General features: G+C 56.9%; 2 protein-coding genes across 4 annotated transcripts; one reads left to right on the top strand and one right to left on the bottom strand.

Moving 5' to 3' along the window:
• Positions 1-2,663: 2,663 nt before the first annotated feature.
• Positions 2,664-9,109, top strand: SENP8 (SUMO peptidase family member, NEDD8 specific). Of its 2 annotated transcripts, XM_086620299.1 has the most exons (3): positions 6,951-7,000; positions 7,074-7,359; positions 7,619-9,109. In XM_086620299.1, the coding sequence occupies exon 3, from the start codon at positions 7,662-7,664 to the stop codon at positions 8,298-8,300; it is 639 nt and encodes a 212-aa protein (XP_086476425.1). In that variant the 5' UTR covers positions 6,951-7,000; positions 7,074-7,359; positions 7,619-7,661; the 3' UTR covers positions 8,301-9,109. The 2 variants fall into 2 exon arrangements, with proteins under 2 accessions (XP_086476426.1, XP_086476425.1); XM_086620300.1 differs by lacking the exons at positions 6,951-7,000; positions 7,074-7,359 and adding an exon at positions 2,664-2,680.
• Positions 9,110-13,395: 4,286 nt separating this feature from the next.
• GRAMD2A (GRAM domain containing 2A) lies at positions 13,396-20,733 on the bottom strand. Of its 2 annotated transcripts, none has more exons than XM_086620475.1 (10): positions 20,630-20,733; positions 20,164-20,221; positions 18,712-18,784; positions 18,527-18,630; positions 17,657-17,755; positions 16,689-16,760; positions 15,459-15,605; positions 14,044-14,200; positions 13,619-13,718; positions 13,396-13,507 (listed from the first exon to the last, which is right to left on the bottom strand). In XM_086620475.1, exons 1-10 carry the CDS (start codon positions 20,731-20,733, stop codon positions 13,396-13,398), a joined length of 1,026 nt encoding a protein of 341 aa, XP_086476601.1. The 2 variants fall into 2 exon arrangements, with proteins under 2 accessions (XP_086476601.1, XP_086476602.1); XM_086620476.1 differs by having other exon boundaries at positions 15,543-15,605.
• Positions 20,734-22,955: the final 2,222 nt, after the last annotated feature.

Here is a 22,955-nt window from a genome sequence, read left to right as displayed (position 1 = left end):
GATGGTTTAGATTTTCCCCAAAGGTTCACTAGTTTGAGTTTTAGGTGGCATCTATAAAAGATATCACAACAGCAGATGTCACGATGGCCATTTGATACCCCTAAATCTCAAAATGTGGCTTCCCCACCCAAAAAAAAGAAAAAAGTAAAATACAAACGTCATAAATCATAACTGGAGCTGCAGATGCACAGAAGAAATAACTCAGAGTTTTTTATATATATATATAACTATATATATAGTTGTTATAACTCCGAGTCTGCAATGCTGAGCCTACATTTTAATACTTTTTTTAAAAAATAAAGAGAATCAGGGCATGCAAATCAACCTTTTTTCAGCTGTTTCAGAGGCAGCACTGATGGACCATAGGCCTTTCCACAAAGATGAAACATCTCTAAAGCTACCCTGATTGCAATAAATAAATAAATAAATATATATTTAAAAGTTGCATCATCATTGATGGCCCAGGAAACAAATTAGTCGTGTGCTGGCTGCTGAATTACGTTCCCTACTGTCAGCAGCTGACCAACAGCTTCCAAAATGGTAAAAAAAATCACAGCCAGGAGTGAAAGCAAAGGCTGAGAGAGCCTTCGTGAGGGAAAAACACAGAGAAAAATCCTGTTAATTTAATTAAAAAATAAGAAATAAATCAGGAAAGTCACTGAAAGGGGTGAGTTTACTGAAAGACGTAGGGGAAATCGTGATTACCGCGTGACTCCGGGCCGACGGGCCGAAGAGAAGATGCTCTCCAGCGATAACGCAGCCTCTCTGACCCCAACGGAGTTCGCTGGCACCCGTGGTTGAGCTCAGCTCGGTAAGGTCGGGCTTAAACATTCACAGCCCATCACCACCACATCCACGCACCTCTCGAGAGGACAGACAAGACCACCACGCTCCTCTGTCATTTCCAACCATTCCCCCAGGAAAAGAGCCGGGAAAACGCTCCAGCCACAGCAACCTATTTCCCCAACTAACAACCTATTTACGAAGCGATTTATGAGCGCGCTTCGTTATCGATTTAGCAAAACGCTGTTTGCTCTCCCTCGGACCAGCGTCCTCCTCCTCCTCCCTTCGCCGCTACGTGATGATTTTCTTTTTTTTTTTTTTAATACGCCGATGGGCAGGGTAACGCGCGCTGCAGCGAGGGATGCGAAAGCCACAATTTCTGCTGAGCTCACGCTCCCGACTTTATTAATCTCGGCTTGATTTCAGGATACAAAAACGTAAACGGAGGAGGAGGAAGCCGATCTATAAGCAGAAGGGCGGCAAACGCCCGGCTCTGAACTTAACGGCAGGTCCAACCGTGAGTCACGTCGGAGGAGTTTTTTATTTTTTTTTTTGGAGGAAGGGATAAAGCAAAGGCCGTTTCGGGTACATTTAGGAAAATTCCAGAAAGAAATATCGACTGGTTTAACCTTCGAAGGAGCAGAGCTCCCAGGGAGGTCCAGCGTGCCGGGGAGCGAGCTGCCGCCGAGTCGAACGCTGCGTTAAAAAACAGAAATATCTTGTTAAGACGAGGTGGGAATCGGGAACGCCGCTCTCGTCCGGTGGCGTAACGGGCTGCTCCTTGGCCAAAGGCGGCGGTGCCAACCGCGACCCGGTCCCGCCGCAGTGCCGGGGCCGTCTCCCCACTCGGGAGGGGTCTGCGGAGATGCCGTCACCCCACGGCCCCACTGGTGACACTGGAAACACTACAGCAGACAAACCCCGCGGCCCCTTCCAGGTCGGTTTTTCCACGTCTGGCGCGCCCGACCCACTCCGAAATGGGTGTAAACGATCGCGTGTCGACCCCGCACCAGTACAAACCAGCAGCCCCGCTGCCGCCCTCAGCGCTTCCACGCGTGGGGAAGCCCAAGGCGGGACCCGGCCGCCGAGGAGCCGTCCCGCACCGCGCACCCCGCCGCCGCCGCGCCCCGAGGGGTGGGTCACGCGTGGGCACAGCCATCTTTACCCGCTCCGGGGGGGGCCCCCACGCCACCGGAGGGACTCGCCCTCCTCCGCCGAACAAAGGCTCCCGCCGGAGGCACCGGGCGACGAGTGGGAGCCTCACGCCGAGCGGGACGCGGCGACCCCCGGCCCCGGAGCGGCGGCACCGCCCGCGGGCACCGTGCCCGCCGCTCTTCCCCTCACACACTCACACACACCTCCCCCCCCCCCCCGAAGCCCCCGCCCCGCCGCCGCAGCCGCCGCTCACCTGCGTGCCGGGGCGCGGCGCATCCCTCGCCCGCTGCTTGCCGCTGAGGGGGGGGGGGTCCCGCAGGGCGCCGCTGAGGGGGAGGGCGGGGGAAGGGGGCGGGGGGGGGGGGGGGGACGGGGGAGGAACGGGCGCTCGCGCTCCCGCCGCCGCCGCCGCCACACGGGCGCTGCCCGCCTGCCCGCGCGCGCCTCCCTCACGCGCCCGCGCGCCGCCGAGGGAGGGGCGGAGGAGGAAGGAGGGGGGGGGGGGAGAGGGAGGCAGGGTCGGGCCCCGCCCCGCCCGTGGCCCCGCCCATCGCCTCGCCCCGCCCATCTCCCCGCCCGTGGCCCCGCCCCTCAAGCCGCGCCCCCCCCTCCCTCCTCCCGCGCCTGCGTTCACCCCTGCGGCAGGCCGGCCGTTACGACGCGGCTCGCTGTGCTTTACGGCAGCGCGCAGCAACCGGCCGGTGCCGGCTCGGCGGAGGGCGAGCGGGCGATGAGGCGGCAGGTGAGCGGGGGCGGCGGCGCGGGGAGGGCCCGGTGCTGCCCGGCGGGCGTTGCCACGGCAACAGCGGTGCCGGCAGGGCGCCGGCGGTGGTTGCCATGCCCAGCGGGCGCGCAGGCCGCTGCCGAGCTCAACCGGGCCCGGCGGCTTCAGCGCGTGTTTGGAGGGAAAATAGTTACGAATCGTTAAACGTAGAGCCGCGGTACCGGCACCGGGGGTGGAGCCCGGGCTGCCCGGGCACTGCTTGGCCTGGGTGGGCTCGGGCCAGGCCCTGCTCCCCGCCCCAGCCCCGGCCCGGGCGAGCCCTCCCCTCTCCCCTTAATCCTCGTTTATTTCCTTGGAAGCAGCAGCGGGACGAGCGAGCTCTTCCCGGGGGGCTGCTGGCCTGTGCTGATCCCGACCGGCACCGTGCCGGCAGAAGCTCGGGGTCAGGCACGTCGCTCCTCCGCCCGGGCCGTGTCTCCACAGAGCAGTGACATCCCGAATCCGTTCTTCGGACCAAATTCCTCCTCCAGACCAGATTCCCACCAGTTTTAGGTCTTCCAGGCAAACGATACTCCTTCCCAGCACTTCCCGCTACTCTCCGGAACAAACTCTTTCTCCAAGCAGGTGAACGGGATCCCTCGACGCCCGGTTTAACATCGTTTCCATGAACTGAGTGGTTTCCCATCAGGTTTCCATCGTTACCTCCGGGAGAATCTCGGTGGCATCCCTTGTCCTCCGCCACTCAGGTCACTGTTTTTTTTTCCTGTTAAACTCAACGCTTTGGCCAAGCCCATCCTGCGGAGCAAACCACGTTGGATTGAGTGGCATCTGGGGTAGTTCCTCCAGATTTTAGCTTGCTGCCGCATAAGACGTTGGGAAACGAAGCCAGGTGCTGGAGCTTGGTTGTGCGGAACCGCCGCGCGTGTCTGGTTTGGGGAATTTGTGAAGAACGGACAGGTTTGGGGATTGTCTGTGTGTACAGGAATTCTGAATGTTTCCCTCTCAGTCTGGTGTTTTGGGCCTGTTGAACCCACCGAGGCTCTGTTCTCCTACCATACAGGAATTATAATCCACAGGCCACAAAGAGATTCCGTATTTTTACCAAAAGAGTAGGCAGGTATGCTTCTTTTCTGGCTCCGTTGTTTCCTTTTGCTTGAGTTTCTTCTCTGGCTCCGTTAGGAGACCCAGAAGTGAGGAGACTCAGGTCATCAAGAGAAATTGATGTTTCTTGTCTGATCTTGCTGCCATTAATGACACGCGGTCTGAAAACTGGATTCCCAGTAAAAAGGAATGGCAGTTAAATTGCGGCGTCTTTTACTCTTGATTGTTCCAAAGACCTCGGCCAAGCGGCTGAGAACTTCCCTGTCCCTCCAACTCTTCCCTTCATAAAGTCTGAATAATCTGTCCTTCAGGTGGCTTTTTGTATTTACCTCCATATTCTTCAAATTTGGCGCAGGACCTGAGCGACGTGGCACCTCAAAATATTCACTCTGGATGTTCTTAGCGTCTTTAATTTATTAAAAATAGACTTTAGGACTCTGATTCATCCTTAATTCATGCTCTCTTTGCTCCGTCGCTGCCTACTTACGCTCAATGACTAGGGAATTTCATTCCCTGCCTCCGGAGTGCAAGGCAACAACGACATGCAGAAGGTGGTTGTCTTTAACGCTGTGAAAATAATAAGTTTGGGGGTTTTTTTGTTGTTGCCAAGTATTACAAAACGCAGGCTGCGCCGTGCATCCTGGACACTGGAGTCCCATCAGTTTCTGGATGGAACTTGCGCTAACGACGGCAGCTTGTTCGTGAAATCGTGCTGGCGGTGAGATGGGGTGCGAGAAACTCGACTTCTGGCCATATTGCTGCAAGATGGCACCGTTCTCAAATCTCCAAGTGAGATGGGTGCTTTCATTTAGGTTGGCTCGATGACTTTTTTATTGAAAGGCTCCTTTTCCTCTCCTCGGTGCTCTCATCTCGGCGCTCAGAACGGGGCGGATGAACATCCCTCCGAGAAGCTGAGGATTACAGAGAGTTTGCACGAATTCCAGCTACTGGTATGCAAATAAAACCAACGAGCACGGCTCTTGTTGGCAACCTACAACAAATGTTCCACGGGCCTGTGTCAGTGTTTATTCCTATTTTTACGAAAACTCCTGAACAGAGTGTGCCGGAGCCTTCGGGAAGCAGATCCTGGCTGTGTCTGAGCAGAGCTGCCTGCGAGCCGCGACTGGATTTCAACACCCCTTCACGTCACAGATGCTTAATCCACGTCCTGGCTGCTCTACAGATTCACCTTTCGCTTTAATGGGAAGGTTCACCCGAACAAATCAACTTTTTTTGGTTTTGGTGGCTTTTCTCGGCCCTCGCCTCCGACCTGAAGTGCCTCTGGAAGGCGTCCGAGCCCGCGGAGGGTTTTCCTTTTCGCTGCGCGCGGTGAGTCATCCCGCAGAACTCACAAGCAGTTTCACAAATACCAGATGGCAATAAAATTAAAAGTAGTAGCTAGTGGCAATTAAGCATTTGCTATAACCATTCGCCCTTCCTGACTGTAGGAAGCTGCCAAATGTCTTTTTTTTTTTTTTTTTTTTTTTTTTAATCCTCGACTGAAAAAAACCCACCAAAACCATGTTTCTGCAGAGTGGAGAATTAACAGCATGCAGGACGCGCGATTCCTTCCCTAGCCCGTAATCCCGTTCGGACTCGAGTGGAAAGCTGTTTGCTGTATTTCCCACATCTCCAGCAGAAGGCAAAGCAGAAAAAACACGCAGTAAAGGAAAATTCAAGGCACTGTATGGGCACATGCAACAAATGTTTCAGCAGTGACCCTGTTAAACCCACAAACTGGTTGCTTCTGGGCTCGCAGGGTGCAGAGCTCTTGAAACAAGACTACACTGAGGCATGCTGTGGAGCTGCTGGGACTTAGTTTAGATTTTTGGTTTGGTTTTATACTGCAGGCTGTTGCAAAGGATCTGCTCCACAAACACGGGAATAGTTGGAGCTGGTGAACGTAGGCAGCGTGTCCAAATACCATGGTGTTTGGCTCAGCGTAAATAACCACGACTGCTCCCCTTCCTTCCCAGTGACTCTGCTTGGCATCTCCTGGATCCATCAGCGATCCACAAATAGCTATTAGCTTTTTCAAGCCCCACATCCTCTACCTCGGCCCTTCCTCCCAACATGTGACACATGCAGCGTGCTTCACCCAGCCTGTTATTTACGAGTCACATGCGATGGGACCTTGCCAAGAGTTTTTGGAGATAAATCTCTCTTCATTTATGCATACCTGGCCAGGAAGGAATTTTTTCATGATTCACGTCGCAAGAAGCAGCACATATCTACTTCTTCCTGACATGTAAACAGCACAACACATGCGACTTTTTTATTTTATTTGCATAATGTCTTATTTAGAGTGAATCATATTAAGGTGATCTTATCGTTATTGGTTTTCACACGGTGCTTTAGGAATCCCTAAGATGTTTTCATGCTGTGTTTGGCACAGATGAGGAAAGGGTGAGGCCAAACCAGCTCCACGTCCCCGCTGTCCCCAGCTGCGGCGTCTCCAGCCCTGTCCTGGCCAAGAGAGAAGCGTCGGGGGCTGACGGTGCATCGCAGCAGCTGAGGAGCCCAAGCCAGGAGAGCAAAAGTAAAACCAGGGTGGACGTAGAGGGTTTAAATCAGCAGTTTCTCTTTGGAAGATCTCCTCCTAAATCCTAGTCTGATGCCAGCGAGTATTTTGTGTTATCTATTGAGTAGCTACACCTTCTAGCATGCTGTGCAACCTCTTTCTTAACACACACTTTAATCCCCCCCGGACGGGCAGGCAGCAAACGCAAGAGCTGCTGAAAGAGAATTATACAACTGGTAGAAAGACCAGAATTAGTGGATACCTGGATAACTTGAAAGGAAAGGAGTCGGGAGAAGTCTTGTCTGCAAGTCCCTTGAGTACGTCCTCAAACGCATGGGTGGGGAGAACAAGGTGCTACAGGCTACTTGAATTTCCAGGCAGCTTTTTTAAGGAGAAGCAGCTGCTGTTTGCGGGAAGCAGACGCAGATTCAGAGGGAAGAACGCAGCCTGGACAAATAACTGAGTGAAAGATTGCAAAGAGTGGGTCAGCATGACCCGTCACTCCTGTCTGCAAGCGGACATCACCGGTGGAAGCCTGCAGGGATCTTCACCCCTCAGCACACCCACGGGTGCTTTCTCCTTTTGGGAGCAAAATTTTGGCAAGTTAAAACCCGAGCTAAAAACAATGGGTGTTTTGCAGAGCGTCCAGCTTTGGTGGCACTTGAGTTGTTGAAATCTTTACCGGCACGTAGACAGTTGTCCTAAGGATTCCCACGGTAGGGAACTGGTTGGTTTGTGATCTTGTTTTGCTTTGTTTCTCCTTACTCACCGCCGCCTTGCCTCCTCCAGCAGGTTTTCCTGGAACAGGTCATGCGTCTGGCACCGAGCTGTGGCACTATCTGCCAGGCGGAAGGAGAGCGCATGCCCGTCACACAGCCCCAAAAAGACTTTTATTTAAGGAACGCCCGCCATGCCAAGAGTTACTGCTGATTGTCACTGTGCAGGTGAAACACTGCAACACCGAAACACCAACTGCCTTCTCCCAGATGATGCTTGTTTTCTGTGTCAAGAACAGATCCGAAGGCGTGCCTGCAGTCCCCGAGGAGGAACTGCTTTGAAATCACTTGGCTTTGAGGTTAGGAGCGTGACAATGAAACGTTGATCTCCTCGGAGCCACGCACTGCTCCTGGAGCAGCAGAAGAGCCCAGCTCAACCCATCACGAGCTGTGGATGAGGAGCTGAGTGTCCTCCGTCTGCCCACCTGGCAGATGGTCCTTCAAATACCCGTCTGGGAAGCCTGGGCTGAGAAGGAACTCGAGATATTTGTTGTGCTGTAGCTTGTTGGAGGTGTGATCTAATTCCTTAATTCATCTTCTGCCCGTTCTCTGTTCCAGCTTTTGACGTCTCCCGGAGCGCCGCGGCCCCGACTCGCGCAGGATGGACCCCGTTGTTCTCAGCTACATGGACAGTTTGCTGCGGCAGTCGGACGTCGCCTTGCTGGAACCCCCCAACTGGCTTAACGATCACATCATCGGCTTCGCCTTCGAGTACTTCGCCAACCACCAGTTCCAAGAATTCAGCGATCAGGTTTGTTTCATCGGCCCCGAAGTGGCTCAGTTCATTAAATGTGCCCTTAGCCAGGAAGAAATAGCCATATTCCTTCAACCACTGGACCTTCTCCACAAGAAGCTGGTGTTCTTACCTATCAACGATAACTCCAACCAGGTCGCTGGGGGCACCCACTGGAGCTTACTGGTTTATTTCAGGGACAAAAAGTGCTTCTCCCATTACGATTCCCACAGTAAATGCAACTCTGTCCACGCCAAGCAAGTGGCGGGGAAGCTGGAGGCCTTCTTGGCCACGAGAGGAGGCAAAGTAACCTTCGTGGAGGAGAAGGCGCCCGCCCAGCAGAACAGCTACGACTGTGGGATGTACGTGATCTGCAACGCGGAGGCTCTGTGTCAGGGATACTTCAGGGACCGGCCGGAGCCTTTGCTGCAGCTCCTCACCCCCTCCTACATCACGCAGAAGAGATCGGAGTGGAAAGCTCTCGTCACCAAACTGGCACAGAAGTGATGGAGACGCAGCTCCAGTTCTGCCCTCCCCAAAAAAACTGCCTTCCCCATCCACGAGGCAGCACCCCCAGTGCCTGAGGGAGATGCCCATGCGCAGGATCGTCCCAAAGAAGAAGAATGTAACCCCTCCAGCATGGCTACACCCCCCCCAAACACCCTGTTCCCTCCAGGAAAAGCCTTAGTCCCCTCTGGAAAAGCCTTTGAACTTTTAACCAGAAAAGTCACTTTGCTTTCAAAGAAATCCTCTCGATGGTGAATTTTTACACTAATTGCTGGGGTAATATGGGTGGCTACAGAGACTTCTCCACCTCTGCCCAGCAGGCCACACGCCCTCGTTAGGTGGCATTAATTGGCTGTGGGCATTGCTGTTCCGAGGCAGGTTTAGCAAATGCCCTTTAAAACCAAACCCCCAAAATGCTTTAACGTGGCTATTCCTAATTTGTGCCTCCTGCCGGTGCTGTTTGAGCAGTCTAGGATTTAGCAGCAAGGATTTGGGTTTTTAACCCCTAAAAACCTGATGCTGATGTCAAAAGATGAGACTCCAAAAGAAACGCTAATGATTAATTAAAGAACCAGACAAAAAGAAAATCAGTTTTCTACAGATATTTTTTTTTTTCCCCCCCTCCTCCCACCCCTGCTTGCTCTTATTACAAATGAAAACCTGACTCTGAAGTGCTGGAAGATGAATAGGAAGCTGAGAAAGCCAATCCTAGGAAAGGAAACTTAAATGGAGAGGAAAAGTGACGCTCACTCTTTGAAGTTGTGTCTTTTTTCAGAGAGGGTTCGTCAGCGCTCCCCAGCCCTCGTTAGCGTTCGCTGCGCTCGGAGCGCACGCGGCGGTCGCTGCTTCCTCTAGTGCAGAACCAGTTCTGTTACTCCAGATAAAAACCACACCAAGGAGAACAAGAGGACAGAGCTTGAGGTATAAAAGCCAAAGATAACTGAGGTCTCCTTGAAGCCCAAGAAATACTTAATACACTTCTAATAGAAACATTTTTCCTCCCGTGCTGGGATCTCGGAGCAGATCCTCTCGTTAATAGACAGGGGAAATAAAAAATTAAAATGGGATGTCGTTGCAGGATAAGGCATAATCTTTAACCTCATGAGAAGCAAAAGAGCAGGTTGCTCAGGTGGTTTCTAAGCAGAGCAACCACACCCCAGCGAGCCGACTGGCTCAGGGAAATCCGGGTTAAATACAGCCCTCGGAAAAGAAAAAGGAGGAAGGATTATATTTAACCCGGAGTTCTTCACCCATCGTATTGCCAGCCCAGCCCCACCAGTGCATGTACCAGTACGGCACCGAGGGGATGAACTGTAGGAAGGTCTTAAATTCCCTTGTTGCTGAGAAGAAGGGAAGTAGCCACGACTCAGGCTCTTCCAAAACACCCAAGCAAACACTTGGAGCCAGCAGTGGGGCGAAACAAGGGTTGGGGTTGTTCCTCTCCTTCCTAAGCTGCCTGGATGGGCAGCCAGCCGGGTGCCAGGGCGGGCAGCCAGCACCAGCCCTCCCTGGAAAACCCCTTCCACCGCTCCGAAAGAGCTAAAAACCCTGTGAAATGGTTGAAACGAGATGGAGCCGCTTGCCAAAGGGGATTCACTTCGCGCTCCGTGGGGCTGCACCGTCACTGCTGCTGCGGGAGGCTCTTTCTCCCGGGTCCGGAATAAAACTCGAACCAAACCGGGTGGTCGTCAGCGTCATCCCGTCTTTTCCGTAGGTACCCGCTGACAAGCAGTGGGTCTCGCTGCCGCGCGGTTTCTCCTCGGGGGTATCGCGGCCACGATGGTTGGGACTCGCATCGGGCATTTCCTTGGGCCTCGCAGCGGCTTCTCAGCCACTCTGTGCCCTGCAGTGGGGGAAAGCGAACGGAAATCGGCCTCGGAGAGCCAGCGAGCCCGGGACAACCCCGCCAGCACCTTGTGCCGTAGCGAGGAGGCCATATGGGCTGGTTTAATCTCCTAATCCTATTTTTAGGGGTCGATTTGGGACGGGGAGGTAGGGAGGCAGGATGGCAGGTGCGACTGGGAGACTCGAGGGTAGGGGCTGGGCTCATCCTGCGGGCACCTCGTGGCTTCAAGGCTGCCAGAGCCAGCAAGGTGAGTACCCGGGGACGTTTCCTGCACCCGCGGCTTTTACGTGGCATTTCTTTACACAAAGAAAAGCAAATAAGCTCAAGCAGGGCGGCGCCGGGAGGGCAAACAGACACCGACAGGCAAACACGGGCTGGGAAACAAATCCAGAGCCTTGCAACTGGCTCCTGGCAGCAGGGACATCCCCCGAACCACACCAGGGGTTCACCTTGGGCTCCCTCCAAACCTCCTCCGCATCAGCCACCTGCACCCACGGGCCGTCCCACCACTGGCTTTGACCAAAAAGCCCCGAGAGGAGCCAAGGTGGCCGTTGTCACCATCACACACCTGGCCCTGGCTCGGCATAGGGACAAGTGACCCCACGGACCCACTTTGTATCACCCACAAAACACTACGCTGGGCACACGAGACACAAAAAAAACCCCAAAACTCACCAATCCTAAATCTCTAAACCTCATTTTTGGGGCCATAAACCCCACGTTGAGGTTGAACCCGTTGAGCACCAGGTTGTTTTTAAAAAAAAACCAACTTCAAACCCTCCTGGCATGGCACAAATACCCAGCGAAACGAGCCGGGTCATCCATAAAACCAAAGACTCCGACAGCCCCGTACTGCCGGCACTTTGAAGACGTGGCTTCAATATTTGGATCAGAAATGAGGCTGAACCACAGACCTGGCACCCCAGGGTGCTAAATCTCTGGAAAAAAAAATGGGGTGACACCACCCCAGGCCCCGCTTCGCCAATGCCACCTGCGCTGCGGCTTTCAAGTTGGGCCGTTTCATCCATTTTCATGCATTTTTGCTGCACGGGCCAGGCTGGCTGCAGGGGAGGATTTGGGAAGCGGATGCTCAGAGAGGAGGAGGAGGAGGAGGAGGAAGAGGAAGACTCATCCTGCCCACCCCAGCAGGATGAGGCTGCAGCTCAGCACCCTCCCCAGGCATCCGCTGTCCCCAGGGTAGCCCTGCCACCAGCACGAGTGTCACATCCCACAGTCTCTGCTGCCATCTAGTGAAAAAACTGCTCTGTCTCCTACACCTGGAGCATCCCCGGTCCCGAGGGTCCCCCAAAAGCCACCCTGGTCCCCCTGCCCCAGCCAGGGCTGCAGCCCCAGCCTCGTGACCCCCGCCAGCATGGCCAGGGTGACACACAGGGTGACAACGCAGCGTTCCCTGGTGTGGAGAAACAGCTCCAGGTCTGTTCCAAAGGGAGAACGAGGTGACACCACCTGTCCCCAAGCCCCACACGAGGACAGGGCTGTGCCCACGTAATCCACGTCCTGAGGATGTGGCCAGCGAAGGGGCACCGGGACAGCCCAGATTTTGGGGTACCCCGTTTCGGGGCTCGCAGCTCGGCACCGCCGCAAGGATGCTGGCAGCAGACAGGGGCGTGCTAGAAAATCCTGGTTTTATTTTCATTTAAAAGCCGTCGCGAGCCCGGAGCGAGCAGCGAGCTCTTCCCCAAAGGGTGAGGGATTTGGCCCCAACAGCACTTGTAGTTCCCAAAAAATAGGAAAGAAAACCGAAATAAATCACACAGGTACCACCTGCCGCCCCAGCGCGCTCTGGGAGGCGGCTGCGGGATAAATCCTGCGGGATAAATCCTGCGGCGCTCGGCTCCAGGCGGTGACGAGTTTAACAGGAACCAGAGCACAGACAGGTCACGATCCGAGACGTCCACCAGCGCCAGCTCCGGGCTCCTTCCGGGATATCTTAACGAGGCGAGCGGGGCTAACGAAGCCTTGGTCCAGCACCGTTCCCAGGTGCGGTCCCCAGCAAGGACGCCTGGTCCGGGGGGACCCTAAAGTGCTTTGCAGGGACACACACACACACATGCACACACACACACCCCGAGATGCCCCGGGAGAGAGGGGCTGGGGGCCAGCACAGAGCCCAGCGGAGACGGTGGGGGGCCCTGGGTTGTACCCCCACCCTTGGGTGCTGGGATAGATGACGCCCCACCGGGCTGGTGGCCCCTTTCTCCCCGTTGCCGTAGACCCCCAGGGTTGGGGCCGTTCCTCCAGCCGCAGCCTGGGGGTACAGAGATGGGGGTGGACAGGCTGGTGCAGCCCAGAGCCACTGCCTGGGCTTCACCCAGAGCAGCAGCAGCAACTCATCCACGGTTTTTAGGGGTTCCCGGTGAGCCTAAGGTCATCTTTTAAACAAGAAAAATCCAAGTCTGGAATAAAAACCGGTGCCCATTTTAGCAGCAAGTCCTAAGGGGAGGTCCAACCGCTCGGCAGCCCCGAGCCATCGTCCGGTGCTACAGCACAGCAGCATCCCGGGGAGAGAATGGGTTTCCAGTGGGACAGGGAGTTGGCACCGGTGGCTGTGAGCCGGCCGGGTGGTCCCGCCGGGAGTGGGTGCCAGTAGGAAGAGAGAAGGTACTTGGTCCCGTTTTACCAGCCGAGGAAAAGCCGGGCCAGGTGCAACAGCCACAGCTGGCAGGACATAGCACTAGGTTCCGTACGCAGGGTGCCACCGCCTCGGTGTCCATCCTCAGCCAGCGCTGGGGTAACGGTCACCTGCAAGCAGAGAGCAGGGTAAGACTGGGCGAGCAGCCGGGGAGGCACCATCCCCCCAGCCCGGTGCCCGGGTGCCATGGGCACGAGGAGAAAGACCCCCTCCTGATGTCCCCAACCCAAGAGAACCCACTGCTGTCCATCCCTTCCTGATGCCCACGGTCACGTTAGTCACAAGGCGTAACCAAGAGGCCGTGGTGCCTCCTACAACTGGGGAACCAGCCCCAAACCCGCAAGGAAACCTCTTCCCAAGGGCTGCAAGTCTCAGGGACAGCAGAGCTTTTCCTGGTCGCTCAAACCAAACCCCATCCCAGCAGCTGATGGGATCACCTATTGCGCAGGGATGGCACTTTGGGGACGGCCATCCCAACAGCTGGCGTAGGGTAAGGGGCGAAGCATCCCTGGGATCTGCCATGGAGCGGAGCCGTTGCTCTTTGCATCACATCCCTCGGGTCCTCCACTGCCCCGAAACCTCCCCCTGAGGGTCCCTCACCTCCTGTGCCCGCGGGAGAGGTAGTCCCGGTTCAGAGAGCAGAGCTGCTGCTCCAGACGGAAGATGCGAAACGCCAGGTATGAGGAGGACACGACCAGGAGGCAGATGCTGGGAGCAGAGGAACAAGCACAAGCGCTCAGCGGCCGGTGGATGAGACGGACGTTCCCAGTGTAGCCCCCTCCATCCTCTCCACGCCGCGGCCACCCTCAGCACACTTACAGCACGATGAAGATCTTCAGAAGCTGGTAGTCAGAAGGTCTCAGCTCCGCCACGCAGCTCTGCTCCACCTCCAGCTCCTCCTCGGTGTTTATTGCACTTTCTGAAACGCAAGCCGAGAGTCAGCGGCACGGTGACGCTGGGCAGATGCTCGTGCTTCTCTGGCAACCGGGAGCCTTCAAGCATCAAATATTCCTCCTGCACAGGCGTTGGAGGCGCACACCGAGGGCTCAGACCCCTCAGCCAGGAGATCCCATCCCCAGGACCCCATCACCGACCCCTCAACCTCAACCTTGCTCATCTGCAAGGCAGAAATCCCCTCCACGAGAGAGGAGGAGGCATGAACGTGTATTTATGGAGGTTTACACCCAGCGCCACGCGTGGGACAGGGCACAAACCCACATCCCTGGGTCGGACGCAGCCCTCACCCGAAACCAGGGGCTCCTCGGAGGTGAAGGAGCTTTCCTTGGTGCTCAGGCTGCTGACGGAGGTCCGGTGGATGCACTGGTAGTCGGTGTCCGGCAGCGACAGTGACAGCGAGGCGGGTGACACCTTCCTCCACTTGCCCTCGGGGACAATCACCTCCTGTGGGAACAACCCCGGGTGAGCCGTGCCACCGGCAGCCATTTCTCCCATGAAACCAGCAGCGCCGAGGAGACGGTGGAACCAGACTTGGACCCAAACCTTAAGGCATCTCCATCGAGCACCAGCACATCCAAAACATCATCTGAAGGGGGAGCTGGTCCCCCACGATGGCCCCATGGGGATGCAGGTTCCTAGTGAAGAGGAAGGACCTGCCCACGCACCCCACACCTGCCCCAAATACCCATTGCTGCCTCCTTCACCCGGTGGTTTGAAGCTCAGGGTGGTCACTTGTCATCCTCCGAAAGCCCCTTGCCCACCCTGCGGCTCAGCATCCCAGCCCCAGCGCATCCGGAGAGGCACAGAATTGAGCGGGGTGGCAGCTGTCAAGAAGAGAGGTTCCCCCACCAGAGAGTCCCCAGGGCTGGAGCTGCTGAAGGGCTACAGAAGCACCGTAGAAGAGAGCACCCTCTGAGCACCCTCAGAAGCACCGGGAGATGCCGCCAGCCTGGATCACTCCCAGTTCACCCCCTGAAAAGCACCTTCAAACCCCCAAGATGCCACCAGTCCATGGGAGACATCCCACTTGTCACCTCCTGGGCCAGCGTGCGGGGCCACCAGCCCACGGGGGACACTCTGTGCCCTCCTCAGTGTCCCCGTACAGCCTGGCATGGCCACAGCACCGACAGCTTCGTGACCGAGTGGAGACAGGGATGTGCCATCCACGTTTCATGGAGAGGACATGTCCTGCCAGCCAGGGACACAGTCACCACTGAGCCCTGCTGTGCCCCAAAGGCAGCAGGATGCGGCCCCTCGTGCTCCCACAGTCACACCGCGGTTCAGCAGGCTTTTCCTTCTCCAGCCTCCCGTCTACGAGCCATCCCCCTCATCCCACAGCTTTTTTGGACAATTCAACCACATTTCCAGCCTGTGTTTGTGTTCACGGCTGCGAACACCACGAGCCAGCGGGGGCAGAGCCGCCACATTTTCCACATCGCTCCCAAGTTTTTCCATCTATAAACGGACCCGAGGCCAACCGGCTGGCTCACGAGCTGGTGCCCAGCCACAGGATATCCAAACCATCCTCTTGACCCGTCCGTTCCTGCTAAGTCAGGGCACGAGGAGCCCAGAGGCCGAGCTACGAAGGTGATGGCCGCGTCCTCGTGCGACCTTCGTCGGCAGCGAGGGGAGAAGACCGACCCTGCGCCCTGCAAGCGGCTGCCAGCCGAACCCCGGCGTGCCGGGAAGGTGTTAAACCCACCGAGGGGGCCGGGCGGCCGCTCTCCTGCCCTCGGCACGAGTTCCCGGGGGTCCTTCCCTCTCCCAGAGCCGCCCTGACCCTCACCAGCGACACGGCGTCCGGCTCCTCCGTCAGCTCCTTCAAACTCAAGCTCTTCTTACTCGAAACCTGGAGGAGAGAAAGAAACGGGCATTACGGTGTCGCCTCTCCCGGCTTCAACCCGAGCCAGAAAACTGAATTTTGGCATTTCTGGTGAGTCTATGAAGAGCAGCTGTTTAAAATTTCCATTCCAAATTCCAGGATGAAAGAAAAGCATCCGGCAGAGGATGGCACACCCCATCGCTGCTGCCCGCTGCCGATAACCCTGCGGGGTCGCGGCTGAGCTGAGGGCTCCTGCGCCGGCCTCGGCTCCCGGCAGAGGGGATAAACCATCAGCGGGGGGGGGGAAAAAAAAGGGAATATCTGGGCAGAGCCCAGCACATTGCAAAGAATAAATTCCTCAGTTTGGCAACGGGACTGAGTCACTCAAATTGCCGCCCCGGCACAGCCCGCAGCCACCCTTCCAGGCAGGGAAGGGCTCCGGCACCGCTTCCCACGTGCTTCAAAGGCAGGGAGAAGAAGAGGTCCCGGCAACTCTCCTCTCCAGCTCGAGGGCTGATGGATTTCTTCCCTCCTCGGGCTTTTTAATTCAAATTTTTTTTGACTCTGTACCGTTTTTCCTCCCCTTAAAACTTTAGATCCTGGGAAAAGGCAGCGCCGTATGGAGTGGCAGAACTAGTATTACTACCAGATTATAAATAATTCAAATACACGCCCTGGGAGAGAGCAGAAACTTTGGGCTCTGCCTTCATCATGTGTGACCCAGAAAAGGCCACCGGCGGCTCACTGGGACAGGACGCCTCTGCGACACCCGGGGATGGGCTCTGCCCCACCGGGATGCTCTGGAGCACGTCAAGAAACAGCCACCATCATTTCCACTACGAAACGGGGACGGCGGGACGGCCCCCTGCGTCAGGGAGAGGATGGATGCAGCAGGGTTACGAAGCGCTGCCGTTCTCAGCAGGCTCCGACCTCTCTTTCCATCCCTTGCTGCGGAGCAAGGATGCCAAGAAGAGGCCGCAGGGCACCGGAGAGGGCTTTGGGAGCAGTCCAAAGCCTTCGTGGTGATGGTCAAGAGCTTTGCTCCCCGAGGCGCAGCCCAAAAGGAGCTTGTGGTTATGGAAACACCGCTGGACGTGGGGCGGAGGGTACCTGCAGGTGTGTGCAGACTCTCCTCAGAACATCGTAGACGCTGTCGCGGGAGATGAGGGAGACGAAGATGTACTGCAAGAGAAAGAGAGAAGCTGCTGGGAGAGATTCCCACTCCCCTATCCCCGCAGTTCCCTACAGGCAGGGGACAGGTGCAGACGTCCTGCCCTTGAATCTCCCCTCCTTGCATCCCCCCTCCGCAGGCATCTCCCTGCGGAGTTTCCTTGCTGCTATTTCTGCAGCCTGCTAAAACCTGGACCAGATTTTTTGGGGGGCTGGTTTTGCTCAGCTGCTGCCCCTGGAGCCTCCTGCGCTCAGCCCAGAGGGATGCAGCAGCAAACGGGGCTGGAGTGACCGAAAACAGCCGCATGGATCAGGAGGGGACATGGGGCAGCGCTCGCCTTGCCCGACGCGCAGAGCCCACGCGATGCACAGAGCAGCCTTGCAACCAGATGGCTCTGAACCCCCAAATCCTAAAAATCTAACGCTAAAACCCCTCAGGAATAACTCCTTCCCCGGGAAGGGACGGGTAACACACGCTGCCATGAGTAGCACCCGGACGCACCGAGCAGGACTGTCAGCTCACTGCAGCCGACGACACCCGACGTGATTTAAAAGGTGGAAATTGGGCCCCTTAACTAAGTTTTGTGCCAGCTGGGGTGGAATGGCAGCCCAAATCCTTCCCCTGCTCGCGTTTAAGGAGTTTAAAGGTTTCATTTGAGCCTGGTGGGGATTTGTCAGGCTCGGCCGAGTTTCACCCGGGCTCCGCTTCGCCCGGAAACAAAGCGAAATTCAGCAACAAAAGCAAAGCCGCAGTGTTTGCCCTGGCCGGCTGCCAGCACTGAGAGCCACGCTGGCTTCCCAACCGGCCCGGGGATGGGAATCGCTTCGCTCCCCGCTCTCGAACCGCAGCCGACTCGGACCAGCAGCTCCGGCGAGGCCGGTCCCGCCGCTCGAAGCGCCGGCGTTACCTTTCTGCTGGCGTTGGTGGTGATGGCCAAGCCGTTGGGCAGCAGCCGAGCCGTCTTATGCTTTTTGATCAGCTGAACGGAGACCACCGGGATCACAACCTGGAGGGCAAAAAAGACCCAGGGACGGGCAGGAGGGTGAGCTGAGGGGGTTTCTTTCGAGAGGCGGAGATCTACCGCGCATGGGAATTACGCCCCAAGCAGAGCAGCGACGCCGGGGTTCGGCGTTTCACCGGGGCGGCCTGGTTTTATTCAAGGTCACGGCACCTCCTGCCTTAATCCTGGCTCGGAGGCGGTTTCTACTCCACCAAAACAGCGAGGACACGGGGAAAGTATCCTTAAGACCCATCACAGGAGCCCTTGTGCAAGCCAGGGGAGGGTTAAAAATACGTCAGGATGTAATTTATGGCAGGATAACTTCGCTGAAATCCCGTACTTCCATCGGATATTTGTTGAAAGTGGATGACATAAATAATTCAGTTCTTCAGCCCACTTTGGAGGGAAGTCGTCTCCCCCCAAGATCCCCGTCAGCCACAAGACTAACGGGGAAACATCAGATTGTAAATCAAGAAGAAAAGCCAAGCGAGATTCAAATTCTCCCCCCCAGGAAACCTTTGATCTTCCTTCAAACGCCGTCGCGGCTTGTCGGAGATTTTGCATCAGGGAATTCTGAAGCAAATCAATATTTGGTTTCCCCACGCAGATCCCGCAGGCGATCGGAGCGGGAGGCACAGCCACGCTCCCCTTCGCATCGGAGGCTTCTGACGGGGATTTTGGTGGTGTTTGGGAGCGGGAGGGGATGGGATGAGCGGGCTGCGACGTAGCCTGGGCTACGAGCCCTACGGGACCAGGGTGGGCTGGCCCCCACCTTACCTTGATGTCCTTCCCGAAAAGGTTTGCGTAGAAGCAGAGCCAGTTGGGGGAGATGTAAAGCCTTCCCTGGATGAGGATGTCTCTCTGCAGCGCACAGGAGCAAACTGCAAGGCGGAGAGAAGGGCATGGCAGACCGTGCACCGGATTCTGCTGCCCCACTACCCGTCCCGTGCCATGCCACCCACCTTTCAGCACGCTCTCCTCCGTCGGGATGTCCTTGAACAGCTTGTGGTACTGGGAGTTGTACTTGCTAGCGGCCTGAAAACGAAGGAGAACAAAGTTATCCGGTGACCTTGCCGATAAAAAGACCCAAAAAAAAGCCAAAAAACACCCCCCTGCAAAACAAAATTCCCTCTCCCCGCACCCGGGACCTGCGCAGCGGGGTCCCACCAGGCTGGGGACGGTGGGGCCGAAGGGTTAGAGGTTTGGATGATCCAACACCCAGCAAACGCTGTGCCATCTTCCTAAATAAACATTTCCCCCGATATCTAAGGAGGCTGCTGAGCCTCTGCGAGGAGCCGGTTCTCCCCCGGGCTCATCCGCAGGCAATTGATTTTGCCCAGTGGTTTCTCTCCTCCTCCTCCTCCTCCAGCTCTTCCCTTATTCGGGACACGGTGACAACACTTGCTTTGCGCCCATCGCGTCGCGCCATCCAGCTATTTATATTCCCGGTGCCTCTTCAAAGCCTGCCGGCAGTCGCGCTGGGAGGCCCGGCGGGTCTGCCCTTAAATAATTCCGTAGAGAAGTTAAAGGCTCCGAAGCAGCCGAATTAAATCCGTTCAATTAGTCCTGTAAAGGCAGCGTGGGTGGATTTGGGCCCCCTGCCCCGGAGGAGGCAGCGGCCCGGACCTCCCCGGACCTCAGGGTGCTCCCCAGGGATGCGGCCGTCCCTCCGGAAACCCAAGGAGAGGTGCGGCGCGGAAGGGCGCTGGGGCAGCAAGGCTGGTTCGCAGGCAGAGCCCTCCTGCCCGCCGTGACAAGGTCACCTTCGCCCCGCACACCTGGCACCGGCTGAGCTGGGCCGTAAGAGGATCAGGGCTTGGCACCACCCAGGGTCGGCTTAGACACCCCCCAGAGAGACGCCGGGACGGTGAGGGCATCGTGAGAGCGTTTTCAGGGCTGTGGCATCACCTCCAAGCCACCACCGACAAACACGCCCCCAGCCCCAGCACAAACCCGTTGGTAACCCTCCCAGATGCCTCCAAATAATCAGCAAAATGTTTTTCTCCTCTATCTCCTTCATGGGGAAAGGCAAAAACCCTCCTCCTTCCGCTCTTCCAGAGCATCTCTTCTTTGTAGATGGACAAAAAAGCTCGACTTCGGGCAGGATTCCAACAAGCAAAAAGGTTCAAACGGACGGGAACCGAGCTGCTTGCAGTCAAGATTCCCACTTTTTCCTTTGCTCTGGATGGAAAACCCTGAAAGTGTTTGCAAGGCAGATCACGGGCCACGCGAAACCGTCATCAGCCCCTCTGAAAACGCGGGCAGGAGCCTCTGCCCTGCACCAGGAGCTGCTGCGGCTTCGCCTCCGGCTCCCGCAGCCCACATCCGAGACCCCGGGCAGGCTCTTCCGTGGCAAACGGCCGGGCTCAGGCTACAACAAACCACCCCGCTGGCTCACGAAGCCAAACACTTACCACTTCCCGGTGGCATTTCTTGATGTCTTCATCCTTCAGGGCTTCGTTCAGGTGGAGGCTGGAAGGAAAAATGATGATAATCAGGTAAGCGAAGAGCCCCAGGTCCCTCTCCTGCTCCCGAAAACACGTGTGCAAGATGCAGAGGACTGAAGGGAGACCCCGGGAAGCCACATCTCGGATGTCATGCAGATGGATGAAAGGAGAAACCACAGAGACAACGAAATCCTCCCAACAACCTCAGCAGTGGGATATTGGACCCCTTCCCCAAACCCCTCTCCCCTTCCCTGCCCTTATAGACCCAATACTTCAGGGTGAAAACAGAGAGGGGACCCTCTGTGCCCACCCCTACCCCATGGGCTGCATCTGGGGGGCTCTGAGGCAGCGGGGATGCTGCCAGCGGTGGAAACAGGAGGAAAAAGAGGAAATATTCGACCGCAGACCCCGACGCGGCGACGCTGCGCCTCACCTGCTGTCGAGGGAATCCAAGCTCTTCTCCTTGTGCGATGCCTCCAGTTTCTCACGGCCGTGCATGGGCTCCAGGCTCTTCAGGGGAGCTGCTTTTTCATGCATCGGCTTGGCGCTGCAAGGAGAAGCTCGTGAGCCTCCGAGGGGAAGGGAGAGAGGGGACAGAAGCATTTCGGAGCTGGAAATATATTCCCTTCGATCCTCATCTGCCCAGAGATACTCGTATCTCTGCCACTCAAGGACAGCAGGAATATTTCCGGAATTTCTCAAGGCACGCGGAGGGGGAAAAAAAAAAAAATAAATCAAAACCGAAAAAAAAAAAGGGCATTTCTTGCCAGGAACTGCCTGGCACTCGCAACCGAGTGGTGGCTGCCTCGGATAACACCTTCCAAAGCAAAGCCTCTCCCCGGGCCGCTGCACTCAAGAGATGGAGGTTGGGACGGGAAAAAAAATCACAGGTCTACGAAACTCCTCAGAGCAACGGAGATTTCAGCCGGCGAGGGCCAAGGCTCGCTCCTCCGGGTCGGCAAAACACCGTCTTCCCGGGGCAGAGCCCGCGCCGAGGGCACCACATCCCTCCTTTAACCGCCCCCCTCTGGTTATGGCCGTTATTTACCACCACGAGTTTTATCGGAGGCGCTTATCGGCAAAGCAAACACACTCGGCACCGCGCGGGGAAGGTTATCACCCGGCGGGCCAGACAGGTGACGCTTCCGCCCTCGGCAAACCGCAACCGGAGATTGCCGTGCCGCGCCGCTCCGGGCATCAAGAGCCAGAGCGGAGCGTGATCCCAGGGAAACGATCCACTGATCCATGATTACTCGGTGCAGGGATGCGGCGATACAGGCTCTGGCAGAGCCAGCGAGCAGCCGCCGGATCCGCGGAGAGGAAATAATGCAAGGGAAAAGAGCTCGGCTCAGCGGGCAGGGGGTGATGGTGGAGCAGGGTGAGCAGGTGGGGGACAGGCAGGATGGCAGCGGGCAGGATGAGCGCAGAGCTGGAGCGCGTCCCGATGCCCGCGGGGAGGATGCCGTGGCGGTGCCGCAGAGCCCTGGTGGAGAAGTCATCCCAAACTGCTTCCTAAATAAAGAGAGGGGCTCTTTTGCTACTCCGTGCTTCCCTACACACACCCTGCTCCTGCTCCGAGGGGCTTGTCCGAAGGGAAATTCCCCACGGATTCGGGGAGAGCCAGGATGGGGGTGCTGCACCCCAACACCCACCACCCAAACGGCCTGACAGGCAAAGCCGTGTGAGCCCCTGTGTTCCCACAGCCTCGAGGGCCCGAGCGAGACGCTGTCCCACTGCAACGGAGCGGGGCTGAATCCCAGCCGGAGGCACAGGGGATGCTCCCTCAAGACGCAGCACGCACACGGGGCGGCAGAAAAACCAAACACAAGTCACCGGTGCCGTGCAGTTAGGACTGGGCCAGGAACCAGATCCTGCAGCTCCGCAGCCGGCATTTGCAAAGCCCGAGCATCGCGGGGACGAGATGAAGACACTGAGGTTGTGGGTCTTTTTTTAGCAAAAGATCAGGTCAAAGGACGTGTCTGGAACGGAAGGGAGACTCTACCGACAAGAAGCACCAAAATAACACCCCTTGGCATCGCACCAGGCAGCTTCTTCCCTGCCTGATTCCTCAGACGCGCTGTGCCTTTGGTACAGGCAGCCCCACGCCGCAAACACGCTCTGCCAGGTGTTGCCACACTGCCCTGGAGCCGAAACTCATACCATGGAGGCACCAGAAGCTTCCTCCCTCTTGGCTCCCATGCTGGAAAAGGGGCTCTGACCTGCTCCAGAGCCTCCCTCCCCAGAGCTCAGCCCGCTCCGGCTTGCCCCGCGTCATCTCTTAAATCCCCAAGCAGTTGCGTCACTTAATCCAGGCGAGCGGATTTAGCCCTAACCGGGGCTGACTCCGAGGGGCACCGCGCGGGGGATGGGGAGAGGCACCCCCTGCTTGAGGCCAGGGCATAGAGAATTCCCCCCCGAGGTCACCAAACACAAAAATTCCCTAAAATGAGAAGAGCCAGAGGCTAGAGAGCACTTGACAACACTGCACAGTCCTGTCCCGGTTTTCTGTCCCTCATACAGTCACCGCCAGGGACAAGTCCCAGATCAGACAGTCTCTGGACGCAGCAGAGAGGGTCTGGAGGTGGCAAGGAGCATCCTCAGCCCCTGTGGAGACGTCACAGTGGCTGCCTCATCTCCCCCTGTCCAGATCTCACTCTGTTCCAGCTCCAGATGAGGCAAGGATGGGGATTCGGGACTCAGGAGCACAGGATAAGATAAGGTTGGGATCTGGCACAGCAGACGGGGACGTCTCCCTGCTG

This window comes from Tauraco erythrolophus, chromosome 14, assembly GCF_009769465.1.
Source record: "Tauraco erythrolophus isolate bTauEry1 chromosome 14, bTauEry1.pri, whole genome shotgun sequence".
In the NCBI taxonomy this organism is placed as follows: Eukaryota; Metazoa; Chordata; class Aves; order Musophagiformes; family Musophagidae; genus Tauraco; species Tauraco erythrolophus.
The sequence above is the reverse complement of the archived record's forward strand: the minus strand, read 5'-3'. Positions and strand labels throughout refer to the sequence as shown.

What these genes read in the sequence shown, in the direction of transcription:
- SENP8 (XM_086620300.1), top strand. Translation starts at nt 7,662, where the DNA reads ATGGACCCCGTTGTTCTCAGCTACATGGACAGTTTGCTGCGGCAGTCG.
- GRAMD2A (XM_086620475.1), bottom strand. Translation starts at nt 20,733, where the DNA reads ATGCATGAAAAAGCAGCTCCCCTGAAGAGCCTGGAGCCCATGCACGGC. An exon ending in AGAAATGCCACCGGGAAGTG is followed by an intron (nt 18,785 to 20,163) that starts GTAAGTGTTTGG and finishes CTTCGTTTTCAG; the next exon opens with GCCGCTAGCAAGTACAACTC. An exon ending in CTGAAGATCTTCATCGTGCT is followed by an intron (nt 13,508 to 13,618) that starts GTAAGTGTGCTG and finishes CTCTGCTCCCAG; the next exon opens with CATCTGCCTCCTGGTCGTGT.